The sequence below is a fragment of the Camponotus vicinus genome, unplaced genomic scaffold (genome assembly GCF_025532165.1).
Source record: "Camponotus vicinus isolate PSW18456_S1 unplaced genomic scaffold, iyCamVici1.0 SCAF_1, whole genome shotgun sequence".
NCBI lineage: Eukaryota > Metazoa > Arthropoda > Insecta > Hymenoptera > Formicidae > Camponotus > Camponotus vicinus.
In genome coordinates, this window is record NW_028141945.1 from 1546040 (window position 1) to 1563934 (window position 17895).

The window sequence follows — 17895 nt, forward strand, 5'->3', positions numbered from 1 at the left end:
AGCGCTCTTTCCTATTCATCTTCTTCTTGCGCTCCAGCGCATTAGCGACAATACCTGTGTGCATTAAGGCGCTGGTTGTTGGGTACGTACCCTCGACAGCCGCACTACCGTACTTACGCCGCGAGATGCAACTTTAAATCTCTTTCTTTCTCTCTCCTCCTGTTCCGACTTGCTGCGAACGGGAGGAAATTTCGTGAAAGTATATACGCGTTCTCGCGTGAGACTTCTCTCACAATTAGCTGACGAGTCGGGAGCCTCTTTGCGCGCATGTCGTCGAAGTTTCTTGTTCTTGAACCATATGTGAAGTTCATAGATATTTTTTCCTCGATAGCGTGAAACGCGCGTCTTTAGAGAGAAAAAGAGAGAGAAATAGAAGGTATAATTTCGTATTTCCTGTTATGCTATGCTTTAACAAGCGTACAAGAAACAAGAAAATATGCTAATTATTATTTAGATGCTTATTATTCATCTGTAATAAGCGTTTAATGTACTAATTTTTACGTTTCTTACTCTGCGTCCGTATAACTTTGCACATATTGGCGAACATATATTAATATAATATACGTGAAAAAAGAGTATTGTAACTCTCTCTATATATATATATATTTTTTTTTTAAATCTGTTATGATATTTCAATAAATGAAATTTTAATAACGTGATATTATTTGGTGACTACTTATAAAAATGGTCCCGCGTTTTTCAATCATTAATTTCGCCCATCATAATTCCAACATATCGATTGACACGCGATCACGATTGACGCACGCCCTTACACAAGAGGAAAAGGATACTTTTGACACGTAGTATCGCTGTTATTAATATCCTTTACCAATCTTACCTGCAACCAACACCTACGCGATCAGCGGGGTTCCTGTCTCCTCGGAATTCTCTGGTGTCTACCTGGTTGACATTTGACAGGCACGATAGTCACGAGATTCCTCTTGCTTGACATCCGATCGATGGATGTTCGATTCTAATAATAAGATGTATAAAATAAGATAATTGCTACGAAGTTTAACAATCATAATTTTGTCAATGTTGTTTAAACACGGATAAAATTTGTCAACTGTATTTGTTACCAATAATGAAATTTAATTGTATATATTTGTGCAAGATTTTTAAAATAATTTCAAAATTATGAAGTTTTAATAATTCTTTTGGAGAGAATAAAGATAACAGATGTTATATTACACATCACAATTATATATATAAAATTTCATTAATATTTTTATAACATTAATATAGCAAAGTATACATGCTAAAAGACTTTTTAAATATTTGAATTATTAATTATATGATTTTTGTAAAAAAAGCAAGCATTACAATTATTTATTTTGTATTAAAATTGTGTTTTTTTTCTAGAAACACCAAATTTATGCGTTTCAGGGTCGCATGCCATTTATGCGAGCGATGAGCATGGAACAACGATGGCAGGATCTCGCATCTTTGTTATCCCTACCGGGAGCACCGGATCATTTTGCACATCCAGCACATCCTGGATACCCAGGACACGGCATAAGTCACAGTCATTACGAGGCGCAACGTAATGTATTGCTCCATAATCCTACCTTAGCACCTCCGGTCGGGGATCTCAATTCGACCGGACCTTATCACAATGTGGGTGAGTATTATGTAAGGTACAAAAGTTGTACAAAAGTTTTATTTCTAATTTATATTAAATGCTATACTATTATTTCTGATGTAACAGTAAATCTTTGCAGCATAAATTAAAATCATATTAATATACGATGTGTCATCAGAAATGTAACGTAGAAAATTGTGTTTAACCAAAAGATTTTTTTATATTAGCGCAAAATCTAACGCGCAAACTTTTATCTTCAAAATATGTAATATATAAAAAAATAAATATATATTTATCATATTTATGTATTCATAATATGCACGTGTATATGTGTATATATACACACACACATGTATGTATAAAATTGTACAAATTTAAGTGATCGTCATCAATTTTATAAAAAAGATGAAGAATGCAATAATCTAAAATGTCATCTAAGAAATTTCATTGTCTGAACTGAACTGCTCACTGTTACAGGTGGGTCGTCGAACCTGGGTTCAGCTGTGGCAACATCAATGAATTTGACGAACAGTAGCGAACCAATGGGTGCAGAGAGTGGCGCAACTTATAAATCTGAACCTAGCGATATGATATACTATCATACACCGACAACAGATTCTATCAACCAAACTACTGACGGATTTCTTTCATCTTTACTCAATGATGAAGATTTACACCTGATGGATATGGCCATGAATGATGGTAAGTACTATAATTGCTTATATATCGATAGGTAATAAAATCTCACTTTTTTAATAATGTAAAATTTAAAAACACGGACTCAGAGAGTTTAAAGATCCTTAAACATATCATTCATATGAATAACATATTTTTAAATTAGTTATACAATTTAGTCAATTTATAACAATTTAATAATTAACGAATTCGATCAAATTGAAATTTAAAACAAGTTTATAACAGCTTTTTAATATATGGTCGTTATTAACATTCTTTAGTCAATAAAGCATATTCGTTCTCTATATACATGTAGCATGCTATGATTGATAGTAACAATATATTAATTTCTGTCACTATTTATATCAGAACCTAAAAATAACATATTGAAAAATATTTTAAAAGAAAGTGTTTTATTATAAAACTATAAAAATTGTTATAAAGTTATATTTTTTATTAAACGTATAAAAATATAACATCAGAAGGAAACATAATGTAATCACAATGTTTTTTAAACCATCATTATAATTACTTATCACAAAGATAATTAAACTTACAATATCATCACATGGGATATATTTGGTTGTGATTAAAAAAAAAAGAAAAATGAAAAGAAAAAATTAATTATATCCTATTCAGGAATGTACATTTTTTTGTAATATACTATATTATAACTATAATGTACTATATTAAGTATAGTATAATATATTATATTACTTTATTTATATTACTAAAAAGTAATATAAATAAATGTATGTAATCTAAAATCTTTTACATATCTTTATAATCTAAAACTTAGTTATTGGAAGTAATTTCTCTCAGACTATATATATATATAGATATAGTTAAATTTATACTTTTGTAAACTTGAGGTAGTAATAGAAATCTGAATGTGTTTTAAATTCTTTCTCTATGTAAGAGATGTAATACATATAACAAACGTTATGAAATAATTCAATAAACTAAACAAAATTGAAAATAATTGTCATATATATGCACTTTTGTGCATACTCTATGTAGACTTGTACGTAGAATCTACCATATTTTTTTCAAATTAAAGAAAACGCGTAGTATTTATATAAAATAGGAGGCACTTGTCTCGCCTACCATACTTCTTCTGGTTCTGCCGGTACAGGAGGTGCATAACCAACGTCCTCATATGTCTCACCATATGCATCATTGTTCTGTAGAAAAGTAAATTCTATTAATAAATTCTATTTTTCTATATTAATAAATTATATATATTTAATTATACCTATAATATTTATTAGATAAAAAAATATTAAAACTTTCAATTTGATCCAATTGTATCCTTCATAGCTTTTATAATAAAGTTTTTGTTATTCTATTTTCTTGTTATTTATTATCAAGTATAATAAAAATAAATTATATTATTGACATTCGATCAGAAATATAAATTCTGTAACTACTATGGAGCCTAAATTCTATACTACTTACGCCTCTAATATCTTCTCCGCCGAATCTTCTTGATCCTCTTCCTGGCGCAAAGGTTCTGCTCCCGCCGCCACCACCAGATTCTAGCCAGCCAGGTATCGCTTGATCAGCTTGTTTTAAAATTTTAATCAAATCGCCAGTAAGCGGCGTATCTACATTTGGATCAAAAAATGAAGTCGCTTTGCCGCGATTTCCTACACGTCCAGTTCGTCCGATTCTATGAACATATTCATCGATTGTCTTTGGTAGGTCAAAGTTAATTACATGAGCGACATTTTTAATGTCCAAGCCTCGCGCAGCAACCGCTGTAGCTACCAAGATTGACATTTTTCCTCGCTTAAAATCAGATAGAGCTTCTTCTCGTTCTCTTTGTAATCTATCACCATGTATACTGGTCGTCGGAAAATTGCTCTCTGACAAGAAAGCAGCAATGAAATCCGTGTGTCTCTTTTGCTCGACGAATACTAAAGTACCTTCTATACTTCCCATCTGACTTTGTTTATCTAAAAGTTCTTTCAACAACTTTCGTTTCTCGGGTTGGCCAGATGCTTGATAAAAATTCTGTTGTACATCAGCGCAAGCACCACCTACGATTCCAACAGCAAGGAATAAATAATTCTTCAAAAATCGACCTGCAAGTTCTTGTATCTCACTTGGGAAGGTAGCAGAAAACATAAGAGTCTGTCTTTCTTCCGCAGGCACCATTGTTTCATGATCTACTATTTTTTCGATATCGGGTAGAAAGCCCATATCCAGCATTCGATCTGCCTCATCCAATACGAAAAAACGTAAAGAAGAAAGTTTAATTCTTCCTCTTCCAATGAAATCTAATAATCTACCTGGTGTTGCAACTAAAATGTGACAACCGGCAAATATTTTCTCTTTATTATGTGAAACTGATGTTCCTCCATAAGCAACTTCACAGCGTATGATAGAGTTCAAAGAAAATTTCTTGGCCTGTTGATAAATCTGCTGGGTAAGCTCGCGTGTGGGTGATACAATAATTACTTGTGGTTCGCAGGAAGTGGACGTTGTAATTAAATCTCTTGGGCTCTCCAACAGAGTGTGCAGGATAGGAACTACGAATGCTGCAGTTTTGCCCGAACCTGTTTGCGCGCAAGCCATCAAATCACGACCACTCATTATAATTGGAATAGCGTATTTTTGCACAGGAGTAGGTTTTGTATAACCTGATTTTCTAATATTATCCAACAAAATAGTTCTCAGTCCAGTTTGATTAAAAGATTGTATCGGCCGCGGTGCGTTCTCACCAGTCACTTTTACTTCAATGTCATCGTATTTATCGAAATTGATTCCCATAGATACATCGTTTCCAAACAAGGAACTTTCGTCATTAGGTAGCTCTGGTGGAATATAAATCTCCCTTTTCTTTGGTTCTTCATCATTATTACCTTCTCTACCATCATTATCATTTCCTCTGCGTCTTCTGTTCTGCTGATCATTGTTTTCATTGTAATCATCACCACCACCACCTCTGTCCCTACCATAACCGCCACTTCTTCCACCTCTGTTATCACCTCTATCTCTTCTTGGTCTGTCGTTCCTTCTATCGTTTTGGTAATTTCTATCATAGCCATTATCCTCATTTTCGCCATCATTGTTACCTCTATTTTGTCTACTATTGTTCCTATCTCTATTACCTTGCCACCGATCATTTCCATCACTACCACCTCTATTATTTCCATAACGTGGCCTATCGTTGTCTTGTCGTCTGTTATTTCCTCCAAATCTTTTATCATTATTGCTTTGGTATCCATTATTTTCATAATTATCTTCTTTATTATCGCCATAGTTTTCCTGATAGTCATCTGTTTTTCCATTGTCGTAGGAATTATACCCTCCCACAGAACAATTTGTATCATTGTTGTATGGAATTGTGCCACGTCCCTTGCCACGAGAAGGAGCGCGTCCTTCATCAAACTATTTATAAATAAAACACCAACATTAGTGACCAGAGTTTATTTCCTTTATCATTTATATATATATATACACACACAATATATATATATATATATATATATATATATATATATAAATTGTATATAAAAATTATTTAAAATCATATTCTTACCGAGGACGTGTTTATTGGTGGTTGTGAAAAGTCCATATCATTAATTCCCCACTGTTCTTCAGCCATCTTTGCCTATTGTCATAATTCGCACATTACATATACATATATAGCATGTAGACATATTTAAATGAAATGTATGACATATATAAATAAAATATATAATTAATGTATAATTATACTAAATATGTTATATTGCCATTTAATATAAAAAAATTTCAAAAATATATATTATTTATTATAAATTGTACTACAAAAAACAATGGAATATAAGGTAATAATAAAAATAATTTGCAAACATAAATTTTGAAAAAGTAAAATTAATCAGTTATATGGTAATTGCAATATATTCAATCTAACTCTAAATACAACAAATTAACAGTATTTTTTCACTTATGTTAATAAATGTAAATAAATAAATTTAAATTTATATTATCTCTCAAGAATTACATAAATAAGAAAATGAATAAACAAAAACTTTCTTTGTATCGTAATATTTTGCGATTGTGTACATATATAAACACATTTTACTAATAAATTTTCATAACCATTTTATTATATGCACGAATATTATACAAAAATTATATATGAGAAGACTTTCTAAATGATTTTCAGTACTAATAGCAAAAATTATAATTTTGCTTGATAAAAATCAAGATATTTCTCAACATTAAATATCACACATTTTATATTATAACTTCTTAATGTCTAAAAAGTTGCATCGTTCATTCTTCGTGCGTATGTTTTTACTTAGAAATATGTGTTGAAGAAATGAAAATATCGAGAGAAAAAACAAACATATCACGAACTAGTAGATAAGGTGTAATTGCGAACGAAATATAACCGCAGAAGTTTCCGTTTTAGATCTTATAATATCGTATTCTATATATTCGTGTAATATAGATATTTTCTAAACAATAACAATTAGAAACAATACAAACGTGTATTTTTTCTCTAACGATCAAATCATTTTATTATTTACTAACGGTCAAATCATTTTCCGATTTTATATTATTCTGATTTTCAATATTAAAAAATTTATAATTATTTCGTTTGCCTAATCGACTTTTTTTTACCGTGATTTACTTTCTTGCTTTTGGCCTGATCGTAAAATATCAAATTATTTTTATACCATTGTACTATTTTTTTAATTCTTTTGTACTTTAGAATGAAAGAATAACCGAAAAACGCGGGATTCGTGCAAAAATCTTTTCGAATAACTACGTGATTGCTTCCTGTACAAATACATATATCGATATAACAAAGGATCAGACCGTAGCACGCATCACTCTCGACTGGAATATCACGAATTAGATAAAGAAAATACACAAGCGCCGGCTCGCTTTTTGTCGGCAACGTCGGTATTATGTTACAATTATATAATCAACATTACTTATTCTGATGTACTTTATAAGTGATTCGCGAGAAAACATTCTCACAATTAGTTTAACAAAAAGGACAAGCATCGTCGCCGGCGAATATTACACGCTGACATAATCCTAACGCGTAATTAATGTACCACGTGATAGACGATCGATTACAAAGCATCCCGGCTAACATGGCTGAAATGAGACGCACCATTGCTTTGGCGCTCGTTTACCTTGCACGTCTTTGTTAGCACTAATCAGGATATTCTCCGTGTCCTCTCTCACGAATCGTTTAATGCGCAGTCACGTCGAGATTAAAATACAGCACAAAATATACGAGAGCTAGACTAAAGCGTTAACACACGAACTGGCCAACTGCCGCGAATTGCGCATCGACGTTATGTGGCACTTCTCGACAGATCAGCTGCAGAGAAGACCGGCATGCGCATGCGCAGTACGTAGCTCCATCCCTTCCATCTCTCCATCTCATCGCCTGACCGTACAGGCGCAAAGATCTGTGTCGATTGTTTTGTTTATCAATATCGTAACGGCGTCTTTGATTTACGCTGTCCGGAGCGAGCAATAAAAGTCTTTCCTTGTAAACGAATACAAAAACCAAAATGTGTTATGAAAAGGAAGTTGGCAATTTGTAAATGCAATGCCATCATGTCATAGAAGTATTTATCATGAATTGTTTGCAACTTTTCTGTTAAAAGATTTTTGAATGCTATAAATATCCTATAACAACGGATATTTAATTTATAAAATAAAATTGTTCGCGTGTATTTTATTGTAGTATCTTTGGGAATTAATATCAAAGCGCGTATATGTGTACATACATACACTTTATGCGAGAGTAATTTTCTGATATATTAAAAGTGGTATCTTGATATAAATTTTTCTCTAAAAGTAACAGAATATTATGTCATATATATAGATAGATAGATAGATAGATAGATTCTGATCTTGAAGGTAAAATATGTGTCGATATGGTTTGATTTGGTGGACATAAACGAAAATCTGATACAGTAGAAAAAAGTTATATTTTTTTTCGTATTATCGAAAGATAATATATATCATGTTACTAATCTCTTTCTCTTTCTCTCTTCATGTATGTATATACATGTCATGTGTCCGTAGTTCAATAACGCTTTTACAAACTCCCTTTGGCAAGATAGTGAAAAAATCTAAATCATAAAAAAACCTACTCGCTTTAAAAATATATCGATAAGTATGATACTTATAAATATTATAAATATTATTTGTTACTTTATTTTATGTTTTACATAGATGTGTATTTACACAAAATATTAATTCTTTTTTTATTCGAGAGATTAATTCGAAGACATATATTATATTTACAGTGCGCCTACTATTTTAAAGTATTAAGACAGATTAAGACTAAAAATAATTCCTCCGTCGATAATTTAATTTTGCACCATATTTTTAAAAGTTCGCTCTCGCGCAGTTGTCACTTAATATATAAACGCTGAGTCATTTTCGTATCGCACCTTCGAGCCGTATTGTTCTCAAAGCACCTTTGTCCAGAACGCGAACATAAGCACGATAAAAGCAACCGGTATCAAGCTAGTGATATGCAAAATTGCCCATTGTGCATAACAGAAAAATGTGCCACGTTAAATTTCATGTAAATATGTAAGACAAATTTATCCACTCTTGTGATATTCGTGAAAAGTTTATTGTGCCTTCATGTAGTAACTAGTATTTATAGTTATTACAATAAATAATATATGATAGATATATGATAGATTTTAATAAATTTCGATTATCACGTAAATAATTGTCACATTTTCAGTTTGATATATTTGATAAATAAAATACATATATTATTTTCAAATAACAAACGTGTGTGTGTGTGTGTGTATATATATATATATATATATATATATATATATATATATATATATATATATAATAAAATAGAATTCTTCTTCGTAGGATTAAATTTTAATTTTAGTTCGCATGTTATAAGTACAAACAACGTAACAGATACATATTAATATCTGAAAAGTCTATTATAATCCACGTGACGGATTATTTAACATGTACTCTCTAAATTTCTTAGAGTGAAATCTAACTCCAAACGAGTGAATATTCACTCCAAGTGATAGTGAAAATACTGCCACTCGTAATTAGTGAACATTCACTTTTCACAAAAGTGAACTGTTTAACTCTGAACGTAAAGTGAATGTGTCACTCGGTTTGAAGTGAATAATTCACTCAATCAGAGTGGAGTCATCACTTTCGTCAAGTTATTTTTCACTCAATTACAAGTGAACAGATTCACTCTTAGGAAGTGAGATTCTAAGCCGTCTTTTACTAATAATAAGATAACACGTTACGTATATGACGTGAAGCTTCGATTAGTTGAAATGAGAAGCAATCATTGCTTTTTACTTGAATTAATCGAAGCTGAACATCGCACACAGCATGTTATCTCATTGTCGGTGTAAAAGCCGATTAACCTCCTTTTTTCTTGTCACAGCTATATAAATATATTTAACGTTACACACACAAAAATATGTTTACATTTCGAAATATGTTAAAATAAAAAGATATATCCCTAAGAAGTTACTTTAATATGTCTTGTATACCAAGTACACGTGCGACGAGTTGGTAACGTCGCGAGACAACGATACGACAGTGTTGCTAATGGCGGACTCATGCGCGTTTCACATGCGCTTTATTCACTCTTCATGAGTGAAAATTTTCACTCTATATAGAGTGAAAATGCTACATAGAGTGAAAATATTCACTCTACAAAATAGAGTATACATATTTACTCTATTTTGCAGAGTGAATTTTTTACTCTACAACAAAAAGTGAGAAGAATTCACTCCTATGAGTGAAAAATCACTCTAACTAGAGTGACTTGACCAGTCACTCAATTTTTCGAGTGCATTTTCACTCTAAGAAATTTAGAGAGTAAGCAATATTTACATAATAAGCAATATTTTCATATTGATCAGCATCATTTTTATATTGACGTATATTAATTCATTGATTGTTGAATGTATGTTGATAATGATGCAATCATTGTGGCACCGATTTCCCATATTTCCATACAATAGTAATCAAATTTATAACAGGCGCTTCATTATTTTTCTTTCCTGTAGCAATGTCCTCGTAGCAAAAATATTCATGGACTGTGTAAGAAATAGTCGCACGATACGTAAGGTATAAACTCGTAAAAAGAAGGATTATGTGATATTATTAATTGAAAATGATTTGATAAAACTCGTTAACGTCCCTCGGACAATATGCACTTCAAGTCAAACGTTACTCAAACGTTACTCTCCGCTGTCGAAACTGCAATAATCCTAAATCAAAGGACTACACTTGCACAGCGACATGTGTTGACCATTCGTGATCCTTTTCGCTGGTCCTTTTGCGCGGTTCAACAGTTAAGGATCCTTCGACACAACCTTGAGGCGAAAGATAAATTCTTAGATCCAGACTGTCAAATTATTACTACATGTAATATATAATGGTCTTCCATTTTTCATAGATTATTTCACATGTTGAAATATACATATCTCTTGAAAATTGTAAGTCAATTTTAGAGATTTACTCGTCATATTAATATATTGTCAATATTTGACATATTGATGAACGAAGATAAAAAAGTAAATAAATAATTGTAATGACTATACGTCATTTGGCGAATAAGCTATAATCATATTTTCATGTTATCAGACTTACATTGTGCACGTCACTCGTCACAAGGATGCATATATAAACATGTGCGGGTGATGCATGTGGCCACGCAATGCACGCGTGAGATGTTCCTAAGTGTGGGTGTCTGACAATGCAAGAGACGAAGGAAAGAGGAAGAGGATTATGTCGCTATGCCAAGTGATAGGGAGCCCAGTTTCCAGTAACGTACCGTCACTCGAAGTTTTGCGACACGCGCGCGACTCGTTACCGGGAAGACGTGGTGTATATCTGATCGTCATATCCTCGTGCACGATCCTCACAGTTGAAATGTTCAGACGGTGTGGCTAATATAACGCGACTACCATGTGCGACTACCTTTTAGCTTTATTATATTTCAATATTTCACGATACACTATATATGTATATACACAGAAAAAAAATATGTCAAATCAAAACTTTTATACTTAAACTAATGCGTTCATTGTTTCGTAATATATACGCAACAATTTATAATCTTCTTAGAAGAATTTAATAATTTTAAATTTTAACAATATTATAGTCTTATTTTATTTTATTTTATTTTATTTCTTATTTTAATATTGTAATTGTTACCTCAAGAATATATAATTATTTAATTCTACTTTAGGAAAATTATAATCTTTGATTTAAAAATGTTATTTTCTATCTAACATTTGTTTCTTTTTCATTCAAGAAAATTAAATCTTAAATCATAAGAATATATTTTTCTTGATTGAACTATATAAAATGGCTTCATTCAAGTAAGCAATTATTCAAGCAATTATATTTTTCTCTAATTAACGCAATATAATCTCATTTCAAGATTTCCATGTTAAAACTAAATATATTTTCAAAACAAGAATGTCCTTTTTTCTGTGTAGTGTTGATATATTCGGTAAATTATAAGAGATTTAAAGAAATGTTCATAGAAATTTCATTCTATGACTGAAGAATGATAGATTAGATCTTGATTCGAGCTTCTTTACCTCGTAGTAAAATACAAGTCGTTCATCAAACGCTTTCGAAGACATTATGCGTGTCGCCGCGATTTCCTGTACTATCGCATTGTTTCGCAGGAAAGAGACGCGTGTTGTGAAAATCGAGGTCGCAGATCGAGCGACGGAATACATTCGCAAAAATCATGGAATTTTCAATCGACGTATAGTATGCAACTCATTTTAAATCATTATGCATAAATCATTGGCTGTCGATATTCGATCCATAAGGAATTTGAATCATCGCGAATCTTCGCTTGAAACGAGTCTAAGGATTGTTATGGATAATGCGAAACGTGATAGAAATGACAGAAGCACGGTATTGCACTTAGTATGATTTTGACGTGATTTATCGCTATTTTATTTAGACTTAAAGACACATTCCGTTTTTATAATATTCAGATGCGCACAGTATAATCACGTAATCGCGATGCTTCAACTGTACCTAGATACAATAAATTTGCGACCTTCAGGCGCATATTTTTTTATTGTTAGAGCATTTGCGCGACGATGCATGTTGAAAATAAGATTAAAATGTCTTGTATCGAGGAAGGAAATTAAAGATATAGTCGCTCTTCGATATGCGTAATTATATTCTTTTTTTTTATCAAGAAAAAGATCTTTAAATCTTTATCTAATCATTCAAAAATAGCTCGCATTTCGACGTTGAATAAATTATTTTATTCTCCGCATTTTTAACTTCTAGAGAAAAAAAAACATGCGGAGCCTTTCGGAGACTTCGCATAATATTATTTATGACTAATCGTAATAGTTACACGAGTCGCAGGATCACAAGATTGATGTTTGCTCGCTTCTCTATAATACTCGACAAATATGAATGCTGAGATCTTTTTGACACGGTGACTAAAGCGTGTGAGAGCGTAATTACGTGCACTATTCGAGACAATTAGCATCTAGTCGCGTCTTTGACAATTAGTGCGATCCCCTTGTTCCCATAGGTGCTATCACATTCGTTTCGAACGGTTCCATTAAACGAGTCAACGCGATAAAACAATGAGCTATCGTGGTTCAATAAGTACTGCCGTTTGTAAATACATATTCATGACACATGAATCGGCAACTTTGGAATAATGTCACTGAATGTCGACCGATCGACTTTGAATCTACGCGTTTCTCGTTATGCACATATGCCCGTATATAATAAAGGCGATTAGATTTTTAAATAGCAAAAGAGAACACTAATATACATATTTTAAGAGTCATCATAGAAAAAAGAAATTGTGATAAACAAATTACAGACTATTTCTATATAAATACAAAAGACGTAATTATTATATTTTCAGATTGGGTAAAATAATTATTCTTTTATATAGAATGCATCAAAATTAACTATGCAATTATTTAAAAGAGGAATATTTAGTAACTAGAACGCTTCAATTTTACATGAACAATGAAAAATACACAAGAATCTTTAAGAACAGTTTGTCGTATTATTGTAACCGCAGAGTTTCGAATGTAATATTATGTCTCCTATTAATTTACAAAGAATAGATTTGTATGTCTCGGCGGCACTAAATCGGATCAATAGTGAAGCTAGCTATTATTGGGATCTTTAGTTTATTTAGTTTATTGGTAGTTTATAAGAGCGTGCCTGCTGTATAAACATTTTCGAAGCATTCTATTACGTGTATTTTTCGTTGACAGACGAGAAATTTAATATGAGAGATTTGATTTCAAAGAAGAGATTCAAACGATAAATTCAAGCACATTCGAGATACAAAATGCACGTAAAGCACGTAATTAATCATATTTTTGTGTCTGATTTTGAGCCGTATACAACGTGAAATTAAAAAAAAAAACATCCAAGTCTAGATACAGAATAAAAAATAAAAGATAAATAATATAATAGTATTCTAATACATAAATACACAATACAATGTTGCTTATCGTTTTTCAAGCATTGACTGCGTTTAATCACAAGCGTATTAACGAGTGAAAAAGAAACGACGATGGTACTTCATCGAAATGATTATGCGTGTCAGCTGATCTAGAGAGACAGTTACGATGTAAGTGTTATGCAAGTCCCCCTATGCCAGCGATTCCCAACCGCTGTAATATGCAAAAGTGCATTAAGCGTTTCACATTTGATACTCATTATCAATAGCAACATCTTCAACTATTTTATAATCATAATTAATAATTGACGAATTATTTACATATATATATATATATATATATATATATATATATATATATAATAAAATAACAAATAAACTTTAATTGTTGACATTCTAATGTCTGTAAAATAGGGATAACATGAAATAGCGTAAATTCTAGCATTTTCGAAGAGTTAATATCATCTCGCTTTTAACACAGAATTGTTTTCATTGTCGCAAATATTGCGCGAAAGAAATTGCGAGTTAAAGGGGATTGGGAACCGCTGTCCGGGGGCCGCCAACGCCAACGAAAAAAAAAAGAGAAATCCATATGCGTTAACGTAAACGCGTACAAGTTCTCTCGCGCGCGCGTGTAAATGCGACTGTTTGCCCGGAACATGATTTGCATCATTCACTTAGGCGATGAGTAATGAAGGAGAAGCGGGAGGCGCGATGCAATTGCAGGCAGTGATCGTTGCAGCGACGACTCACCTTCTCTTCTAACGCGCGTAACCAAGAACGCGCACGTGCGCGTATGAACTTGTGTATGTGTGTACATATGTATATATATACGTACATATGTATATACGTATGTATGTATGTATATATGTCACATTGGCCAAGTGAGTCATCTGCCTTCTTTCGCCGTTGCATCTCGTCAGCTCGCGATCGTAATAATAGAACGAAATTGATTCACCCGAGGAGAGCCGAGGCGACAATGCGTTTCGATCTCGTTTTCGCCGGTTGACATTTGGCGACGATGCGTGCCTCGCTTTATTAATTTGCGCACGCATCGCCATAGGAGAGAGAGAGAGAGAGAGAGAGGGATTTATAACGATGATAATATTGGCAATAATCATAGACTTTCAATTACCCTTCAGGAAAACATTCACATTATCGTCAAGATCTTATCTTAATCGCGATTAAAAAGCTAGCTTAGAATCTTCGATTTCTTTTAAGTTATCTGTGAAAAATTGCCGCTCTGATTTATTTTATTTTAAACAGAAGAAAAATCCACTCGAAAATAATGAATGATTTATATGGCCGAGAAATACACTCGCACGTAAAACACACATGTGAAAAGTTGCAGCGAAATAAAAAAAATCTTGACAGTTATTTTGAGAGTTAAAAGCGATGTGATAGAAATAATTTGAAAGGAAGCAAACACTAACTTCGTTAGTTAAAGTGACATACGATAGTTAATTTTCATTATCGTTAGTAATCGTCACTGTGTAGTGCGATGTAAAGTACTCCCGAGATCGTTTTATCAGCCACTGAATATCCGATAGGTAATTACATAAAAAATAGCTTTCGGTGCACATAAAAGAACGAATGAAAAATAACTCAACGTTGCTTCACGCGGCATTATCTTACGATAGAAATTGCAGCTACTCACATTACAGCTGCGAAATCGCGTGCCCAAGAATTCGCCTACCTCGACATGAGATTTGAGCCGAATAACGACGTCGTCATGAAAAATAAATCGATTCTAAATGATTTATTTGTGCCAAATTTATGCTCGCATTTATGTAATTAATTTATAATTCATAAGAATAATATACAGACGAATAATATTTTGAATTTATCGCGAGAAAATCGAATTCACTTTTAACTGAAGATAAAAATAATATATGTATAATGTTCTCTCTGTCGTGGTACACTAAAAAGTAATTCCATTATTCAATCTTAAGTAAGAATGTGACATATCTCTGCATCAGTCGTTATATTGTCCTGTCAATATACGTCGCGCTTATGCGATTCTGAGTTCATCTCGGCTTGACGAACGAGTTGATCGTTTAGAACCGGCTTGAGAGGATTTCGAATCCGTCGATTCTCTGAGATACACGTATGTGAGCGCGTTTAAATTTCATTTGCCAGGGTCGATTCAGTCGCGCGAGCCCGAGAGAACTTAGAATCCAATCGAACTCATTTGAATATCGGCTTATCGCATCCGTGTTGTTATTTCCGCGGTGATTTTTCACTGCGCGAGAGTTGTAGAATCGTCGTAGACGAACGTGTATCGCGAAATTGATATTACTGCGGCCGCAAATTATCAGCGACGTCTTCCTACGCCTCTTTGATAACCGTCGTTTCTCGACGACGGTCTAGGGCGACGCGTTATCGTCGGTTTTAGATCCGGTGACATGTGAGCCGACACCGACATTGATCTACCTTCGTGCTCGCTTACGCTTGCCGACCCTGACCGAGGGTACTGCTCTCGCAACCGGCTCGAGAGTCGCTCCCGCTTGTGATTTTTAAAAAAGCTTCTTTATTGCTCTCGGATTTGCAACGGCGGTTCTGCAAATCCGCTTACCTGCCTGCTATCGCTCGTTCGTCTCGCGCTTACTTGCCACATAAAATCATGCCCGGAATTCGGAAGCGAATCATTGTTGCAACGATATTACGTTATTGTATTGCGTCCTTATAGATCTGATTGAACGTTGAATATTTTTGAATTATTATATCAAGCAAGACGATTGCAAATATGTATAATTTTATAGGTATAATGAGGTTCAGAGTTTATTATAAAAGAACTTAGAATGTCCGTGATCTTTTTTCTGAGAAAATATTCTTTCTATAATAAAGATATTTGATTTTTTATAATGAGAAATATACAAGTTTTCAAAATAAAGAATTGATGACTAAATTTAATTAGTAATTTAAAATATTCAGGAAATTTATTTATTTATACATATTTATGTGCTAATGTTTACTTATCTACCTTGATGACCGCATAATAAAATTATATTTTAAAAACTCTTTTTATCTCTAATATATAGAAGACCAAATATTAAAGTAGAAATTGTTTTAAAAACATAAACAGCTCTCTTACGCTTTAAAGCAATGTTTGCCAGTAATAGAACACTGGTTTTTTATTATTGATAATTCTTGACTAATATCTTTTGCTTTTTTAGTATAATTTCCAATCAAGTTAATTTGCATTGATAAGAATTTTTATTATATATTACTACGTGCTTTAAAAATAAAGTGCATGAGTCATTACGATGGAATGTTGGAAAACTACTTTGGAAAATTCTACATGCACAGTGTTTTAAACACGGCGTACTTGATCATCGTGGACAAACATGAGATTATTCGCATAAAAGGCTAGATAATAACTCGTACGCAAAAAAAAACAATGTAGCTATCTACGTAGCGGTCCAGCAAACGTGAACTTTATCACTGTCGACGATTGCAGTCGTTTCTTTATACAACACGATAATATACTGCACACTTCTCTTCGACTTCGAGTCACGTTCATGACGAACAAAACCGCTAATTTGTCACTTGGCAGTTCAAGTTACGAGCAGACGATTATCGGTGCTTTTGAGGACGATGCTCCATTATACGATGCTGCATCGTTCCACTTTCGTAACATTGTTTTATGTTCGTATTTACATACGACGTATACATTCTTCGTAATCAAATACACGACATAAACTTCTTTTAAATATTGACTCTATTCGTCATAATAAGTATCAACTGCTGCTTCGTTCCATCGCGTACGTCACACAGATGTTTCGCAATAATTTTAGTCGATTATGTATCGGGTAATTTCAGATGACTGGTTTCCGTTTCGAGCGAGCGAAATTTTTTATACCTTATTCGCGAATGGCTCGAAAAATCGCGTATGATTTTTCCGTAATTGTGCAGTCCAAGAGTGTCATTCACGAGATTGTCCGACTGAACAAACTGGCATTATTCATAATGATATCCAGATGGTTCAATTATTCATATTTATGTAATCTACATTAATTAGATAGAATATTTTTGTCCGAGAACTGAGAGGAAAGCGCGAATATAATCGTCTATTCTATATTTCTCTTCTCATTATATTTCTCAATTTGCGACTGTTCGATGAGACTCGCGCTTTTATCCCAAAACAGAATCCTAGATGAAAACATTGCGTCGACACTTC

General features: G+C 32.8%; 2 protein-coding genes across 8 annotated transcripts in view; one reads left to right on the forward strand and one right to left on the reverse strand.

Moving 5' to 3' along the window:
- Nucleotides 1-17895, forward strand: part of Cnc (NFE2 like bZIP transcription factor cap-n-collar) — a 100830-nt gene that overhangs the window by 71328 nt on the left and 11607 nt on the right. For 4 of the 6 annotated variants that reach the window (XM_083078039.1, XM_083078036.1, XM_083078040.1 and 1 more), the window contains exons 6-7: nucleotides 1363-1621; nucleotides 2060-2284. In XM_083078039.1, the coding sequence (XP_082934165.1) occupies nucleotides 1363-1621; nucleotides 2060-2284 (484 nt within the window). The remainder of the gene's footprint in view (nucleotides 1-1362; nucleotides 1622-2059; nucleotides 2285-17895) is intronic. The other 2 variants (XM_083078038.1, XM_083078037.1) reach the window with 2 other exon arrangements.
- Nucleotides 3039-7597, reverse strand: Vas (ATP-dependent RNA helicase vasa). 2 transcript variants are annotated; one of them, XM_083078042.1, is made up of 4 exons: nucleotides 7380-7597; nucleotides 5805-5876; nucleotides 3716-5653; nucleotides 3039-3441 (listed from the first exon to the last, which is right to left on the reverse strand). In XM_083078042.1, the coding sequence occupies exons 1-4, from the start codon at nucleotides 7380-7382 to the stop codon at nucleotides 3361-3363; spliced, it is 2094 nt and encodes a 697-aa protein (XP_082934168.1). In that variant the 5' UTR covers nucleotides 7383-7597; the 3' UTR covers nucleotides 3039-3360. The 2 variants fall into 2 exon arrangements, with proteins under 2 accessions (XP_082934168.1, XP_082934169.1); XM_083078043.1 differs by having other exon boundaries at nucleotides 3040-3441; nucleotides 7402-7597.

What these genes read in the sequence shown, in the direction of transcription:
- Vas (XM_083078042.1), bottom strand. An exon ending in CACCAATAAACACGTCCTCG is followed by an intron (nt 5,654 to 5,804) that starts GTAAGAATATGA and finishes ATTTATAAATAG; the next exon opens with TTTGATGAAGGACGCGCTCC. An exon ending in GCGGAGAAGATATTAGAGGC is followed by an intron (nt 3,442 to 3,715) that starts GTAAGTAGTATA and finishes ACTTTTCTACAG; the next exon opens with AACAATGATGCATATGGTGA.